Raw genomic sequence first — 7143 nt, forward strand, 5'->3', positions numbered from 1 at the left:
AAAACATGTCTGTAATTTTAGAACGCTAATTAAAAAAACAGACAGGACTATAATTATGGGACGGGAAGAGTATAATATATGAAATCACTTTTGTAGCCGTGGCACCATTTGTACATCGCATGGGATGTTTTCTACGGAGTAATAAAGAAAAATCAAAGAAACATTAGATGTCAAGACAAACGAAAACTCATAGACGACCACCCTCATGAATTTTCATCCCTTTTACTGAGGATCAAAGCTCGTCGATGTTGACCATGATTTTCTTTATTGAATATAATACTGAGTAGCATTCAGTAAAGAGTGTTGATGTATGAACTCCACCCATACTTACAAAAGGAAAACGTACAAGAATGCTCATATCATACATCGGGTTAGGTATCATGCATCCCTATTATTAATTTATTATTAGGTCTATAATACAACAGGCGTCATAATGATATCAACACTTTGCTAAATACAATGGCCACTTCTCAGAGACCTTTATCTTATCATTCCCTCTCCCACCACTTTTATAATCTTCGTTCCTTTATCCAGTTAGCTGCCGATGATCCAAGTTCAGAATCTTACCAAGAAAACATGTTAAGAAGGTTGATTGCGCGCTCATACCCTACTATTTGGCGGCATTGGTATTACACCATCAAAGAAATCGCCAAAGTAGTTGCGTGGTTCGTGTACAAGCCTTGAGATGATGTCCCTTAGTGTAATGACCCCTTCTAGACTTCCAACTTCGTTAACTACGTAAATACGATGGATCTTCAGAGAATCAAGGGTGAGGATTACTTTCTTGAGGGTGTCGTCCTTTTTGCATGTTATCATCCCACTTAGTGCAGGTGTTGATCCTTCATGGTGCTCTTCTCTGTACTTCTTTGCAGCAACCAAGAAGTCCTTAGCAGTGATGGATCTGCACCAAAGGAAAATGTCACTTTATGAAAACTGTAATAACATACCACCACCCGTCCCCCGGTCCAAATTTCACATATGCAATTCAGGGATATGATGTTCGTAATTTAAATGAAGCAGCGTAGATAGGGGATGGATAGAAGACAACGGATGTGGTGATCTTAGTCCTTAATTATTGGGAAAAGGGAAATGTGTGGAGGGAGTATCTGATAACAAACCTGCAATCCTTGTAAATCTCTGGTGCAGTCAAAAGGAACTGTATATCCCTGATACTAATATTACCAACTGCTTTAGTACCGTCACGTTCAACAACAGGAACCCCTCCAACACCCTTTAGCCTCATCAGTTTGAAGGCCTGTAGAACTGGTTCATCTTCATAGACCTAGAAGAAAATAACAAACACCTAATCAATACAAACAATGCCCTGATAAAGAATTACAAAATATAGAACCAGCAAAGAACCACAAACCTTGAATACTTGCTTAGGACTCATCAGTGGAAGACCAATCTCAGTAAGCTTCTTGGTTCCGAAGTTCTCAAACCAATGAAGACCAGAACACTCAGCGAGCATGTGGATAACAGCAGACTGAGTGATTATATTCTCAACCTTTGCATCACCAACAACAGGAACACCTTTCATTTTGTACTTTGAGAGTAGCAACAAGACAGTCAACATAGAGTTAGTTTCTTGCAAGGCTAGAAATGGAGCCCACCGAAATGTACCTGAAATATCTCGAACCTGTTGATACACAAGTTAGTTGAATGCAAGAATTATAATGACACTTGCAAGAATTTCACTACATGAAATTTGACAAGATTCACCGTAGTTTTCTTATACAGCTCTGAAGCAGTAAGTGCCCCAAAGAAGTTTCCAGAAGTCATTGCAGCTGATCTTGGGCTCATGCTTTCTAGTTTTGTGGCCAGATTCGCTCCATTTGAGGTAACTGCAGCTGCAGTGCCATTTCCCTTGGGAGAGGGTATGATTCTGTTTGATTCATCATCTTCCGACTGGCAGAAAAGTCATAATAAACCTTAGGAGATGATCAATAGGATTCAATATTCATCAGTAAATGGAGTAGCAAGTACGGAGTATATCATTAAGTGCTACAATTCGATAACACCTGCATATTATTAGACTAACAAAGTACTAGCATAGAATACCATATCTTTATCCAATTCGATAACACCTGCACATTTTTATACTCTTGATCCAGGTCTAGTCGATTGCAATAATAGTTGAAGAGTTTGCCCATGTGAAAATGGACAATACATAGTACTAGGACTCACACTAACTACTAGATCAGCATACGCATTATCCTCTCCTCTAGGCCCCTACAGTAATGCTTTTGGGATAGTCAAATAAAAATAGATAGAAGTTATCAAACTTCCTGTCAGTACTAGACAATGAAGACTTTCACCTCTATTTTGTTAAAAGGTAGCATGTCAGAATTCTCAACAACATGGAGGAAAGATTAACGGATGAACACAGACGAGAAAAGGACAGGAAATCGTACAGTTCTGACTTCTGAAACAACTAAATGCACATAGCATACAAAATTCAGATAGAGAATGAAAAAACCAGGTCTAACCGTGTAAATGTATTGAAATAGCATGTGTTAAATCACCAAATCCAACAATCATATATAAACCTTTTCCATAAACCAGTTTCAGAAATGAGGTAAGAGTTTAACAAACCTGATGCAGTATCCAAACTGCGATTCCAGCAAACTCCACAATCCCAATATATCTCTCAATCCACGTAGCATCATCCGGCGCCTCAACATCAATTACAGGCGCACTAAGAAGTTTATGCTGAGACAGTATGCTAACAGCTTCTGCCAAACTGCAATCCGATCTAATTTCAACTGCATAACAAAAAGTTTTGCAACTTTACGTTAGAAGACACAACTACGGCATTGATACTAGAAACTGGAACATCACCAACACAGACTATTTCTGAACAACCAATTGCAATATGTAACAAATGTATGTACTATAATAGCCAAAAAGTCTAACATAACATGGATTATGAGCTATCTTCGCATGAATATGAATGAAATTCCAAAACAATACAGGCAGATTTCTCTTTGATGATCAAACCAAGCTGATTAGCTGACTACAATCATCAATTTGTCAAATAGGTATTGAATGGCCATTCATATCCATCGTTTAAAGTAGTTTTCTTAGATCATACTTCTGCACTCAAATGGTTTACAAGTACATGTAAAAGTCTTACAGTGTACAATTTTCCCAAAACAAAGGGAAAAACAGATAAATAATAGTCATTTCACATTTCAACTCATCTTCTTAAATTAATGACATATACACCTTTTGATTAACTTGGAATAGTCTCAAAGTTTTACGAAAGCTGCTCAAAATGGTTTGAACAGAAAAATGGCAAGGATTACATAACTACATAAGACGGTGTTAAAATAACCATTTTTGAGAGACTTCTTCTACGTTTTCAAATAAATTAGCAATGAAAGTGAAACGTCCTTCCAGAACACTTTGGACCATTTTAAGAAGGTACCAAAAGGTACATTGATCTAGTAAAAACCACCCATAAGCAAGTCTATCTCTTTCATTGAATCTCATTCTATGTCATTCACATAGATCTGACTCTTTCACGTGCAAACAAAATTTAATACTCCGTAAATGACAATATACCCCTTCGTCCAAAATTATAGTCCTATTTGACTAAAAACACAGATTTTAAGAAAATCAAAATATAGTGTAGGAGAAATTGAAAAATAGTACTATATTGATGATGAAAAAGTAAAATATAATGCATATAAAAAGGAATAAAGTACATGATCAAGAGAAAATAGTACATATAAGAAGAAATAAATTACATTTATATTTGTTTTGGGTCCCAAGTGAGGGTAACTTAGAAAATGTTTTATGTTCAAATAAGAAAACAAGACTATAATTAAGAGACGTCCGATTTGGAAAACAGGACTATAATTTTGGTACATGATTTGGGACGAAGGGAGTAACAAACAAAAATTAGCACATTTCCTACCACATTTCTAAGTCCTAGGAGATTTCAAATACACGGGAAAATCTTCTTCCTATGGAGTATAAATTTTTAATTCGATCTTATGATCAACCAAATGATACCTTAATAAAAATAGGATTTTATCATGAATTTTATACAAGTTTGCAAAACTATTGTTACGAATGTAATAATCCAAGGCATAGCCCGAGCCAATCAAATACTAATTTTAATAAATAATCAAAGTGAATAAATATTCATAGAACGATTGAAGTAAATGAATTAAACTTGGGATTGTTCTTGTCAATTTATCCAAGAAAAATAAAAATTCACAAATTGATCTGCAGCATATACATTCCAATTTCATGTATAAAGTATGAAATTTATGATCGTTACTTTTAATGATCTGCCACTAAAAAGCCTAAACTATACTAATCAGCCTCTAATCAACCATGATCATATCATACTAATAAAATCACACATGATCAAACATCACAAACCAATAAACGACACGTTTGGTAGACGGTAATTAGAAAAAACGACTGCGAACTACGGATAAAAGAAAGAGAAAAGAGAGAGAAAAAAAAAAACCTTGAGAAGCTTGAGCAAGAGGAAAGGAAGAAACAGGAATACTCTCAAAACAAGCGTTAAGTTTATCAGTAGGACTAAGCTGAGGCTCTAGATTATCCCAAAGATCCTCTACACGCTTCCCTAGTTTAGCCTCTGGACTCGACGCCTCCATCATCGTTAATCTCTCTACCTGATCATTACAACCATAATCATCAATATTCTCTCTCCTCCTCAACTGCACCTCCATTGTTGATCACCTTCAAAATATCTTCTCAATAAATAAAACAAAAAGGGAGACAACTGATTGAATAGATGGATGGATAAATTAGTTAAATGAAAGTGATGTATTTATCTATTATTGGTGGTTTCATCCTCTGTGGAGAGGTGTATGGGGTTATTATGAGGGTGATTGTTTTAAGAGGATTGAAGCCGTTTGATTGGGATAAAGTTGAAATGATTGGGTCAATGGGGAGTGTGATGAGGTGGTTGACGTGTAATGGCTATATTTGGAGAGTTTATCCGTTTAGATTTGTGTTGATTTGGATGGTCCGTTAATTATTGTGGCTAAGTTCAAGTACAGTACTGTACGCCCATAGTAATAATCGGGGGTTTATTTGGATTTGTTTTACACGTGGCTTTTTTGTTTTTTCTATTTTGGGGATTTGTTTTGTCATTTGGACAAGTGTGCTAAATTTTTGGTTTGTGAAAATGGCAATGTAAACGAGTCCAATAAGTTTACTGTAGATCTTCCGCTAAAAAAAAAAAAAGGTTTACTGTAGATCTCTTCCTTCTTAAAAATTTGTCTCAATATAATTTTTTAGGTTAAACTTAAAAATATTCTATGAATTTTAATTAGTAAAAAATAATATAGTTATGTGAGATCTTGTTTTATCCGTTTCAATATATATATTTTCGGATTATGAACTTTTTATAATCTTTACGCTTATAGAATTAGAGATATTTACTCCCTCCGTATTTAATTAAAAGATATACTTATTGTCAGGGGCGGACCTACATAGCTTTAAAGGGGTCCAAAGGGACCCCATTATTTTTAAAAAAAAAAACTGTAAAATTAATATTAGGGGTAATTAATTACTCTTGAAATAGTTAAGTTATGCATAATTAACTTACATTAATGACAATGAAATGTACTTGAAGCACAATGGTTGCTTGAATACAATGTTACCCAAGTGATCAAGATTCAATCTTTTTAAGTGAAGATAAAGATGTTTTTTTTCATTTTTTTTTTGTCTTTTACTTGTCCCCTTCGATGATCATCTAAATTCTGTATGTTTATTTTTTTTTCTTCATAGCTTTATTTTCCCCTATAATGGTTCATGATTTTGCTTTTACAAAAAAAAAAAATAGTAATGGTTATTTTTTTGGAAATTTGGTGAAACACTACCTTTAAGTTTGGTGGTTTTGTGAATTGCTACCTTTTAAAAAGAAAATTATATTTTACTACCTTATAAGTTTGGTTTGTTTGACAAATACTACCATTTGCCGTTTTTTGTGAATGTTTTACGTCTTTGGACTCCACTACAACGCTTATTTAATATGGCAAATGCACAAAATGACAAATGAACAGAGATATTTAAAAGAATAGAATAAATACACGACGGAAAACATTAACGAAAAACGTCAAATGGTAGTGTTAGTCAAACAAACCAAACTTATAAGGTAGTTAAATTAAAAAAAGTTTTTATAAGGTAGCAATTCACAAAACCACCAAACTTAAAGGTAGTATTTCACAAAATTATTTTTTTCTTCAAAAATATTTTGTATTTTCCATAAGATGTACTTCTAGTGGTAATTATTATAATAAAGTAAATCTCATTCAAAGTATGAAAAACTCGTTTTTTTCATTTTAAATTGAAATTGCGCCAAGTTATTGTTTTGCAATTTGGGCTAGGTGTTGAGTTTCATTGCTATGAAAATCCAAAATTAAAGTTCATAAATCCTCCACATATTTTTTTATAGTGTTTTTAATATTTAGAGTACTTACCTCTCACCTTTTAACCCTCTATAAAGAGCAAATATAAGAAATCAAAAAGCAAATCACAAAATTTTTTTGGACCCCCATTTATAAATTTCTGGGTCCGCCCCTGCTTCTCGTCATCGGTCGTGTTTAATTAAAAGATACACTTTTTATTTTTGTCACGGCATTGTCCCCACTTCCAATTATGTTAATCTTGCTCTTTCTCTTGTGGTCCCAACACTTATCCACATCTTCTTTTTACTGGAATAAATATTTCACCTACTATCAGTTTTTTACAATAATAACCCAATACCCCACTTTCATTTTATTTTAATAAATCCGACGTACCCTCCTAAAACTACGTGAGGTCAAATTGTATCTTTTAATTACATACGGAGGGAGTACGTTTTAAATCGTGTTTTGAAAACCGTAAAAAATCAAATGAGGTAATATTTTAGAAAAAGAAGGAGTATTCATAAATTCATAATTTGATTTCAGTTCGTTCAGACCCATTTAGTCTAAAACAACTTTCTCAAAAAAGTCCAGTAAAACAAGGATTAGTTATTTTAAAAATGATAAGTTTGTTACTCCGTATTTTTTTTAGGACGATGGAGAGTTACGTTTTCATTTTACAAAAAATAGTTCAATTAACTAGCTTTTAGGCCTGGGCAATGCTCCATATTACTATATTAATAATATT

The 7143-nt window shown here is 33.7% G+C and overlaps 1 protein-coding gene across 1 annotated transcript; it reads right to left on the reverse strand.

The window, feature by feature from the left end:
• Positions 1 to 242: 242 nt before the first annotated feature.
• LOC110787292 (SNF1-related protein kinase regulatory subunit gamma-1) lies at positions 243 to 4934 on the reverse strand. Its single transcript, XM_021991900.2, has 6 exons — positions 4487 to 4934; positions 2596 to 2765; positions 1723 to 1908; positions 1370 to 1639; positions 1119 to 1282; positions 243 to 901 (listed from the first exon to the last, which is right to left on the reverse strand). The coding sequence occupies exons 1-6, from the start codon at positions 4710 to 4712 to the stop codon at positions 601 to 603; spliced, it is 1317 nt and encodes a 438-aa protein (XP_021847592.1). The 5' UTR covers positions 4713 to 4934; the 3' UTR covers positions 243 to 600.
• Positions 4935 to 7143: the final 2209 nt, after the last annotated feature.

Source organism: Spinacia oleracea, chromosome 5 (assembly GCF_020520425.1).
Source record: "Spinacia oleracea cultivar Varoflay chromosome 5, BTI_SOV_V1, whole genome shotgun sequence".
Lineage (NCBI taxonomy): Eukaryota > Viridiplantae > Streptophyta > Magnoliopsida > Caryophyllales > Amaranthaceae > Spinacia > Spinacia oleracea.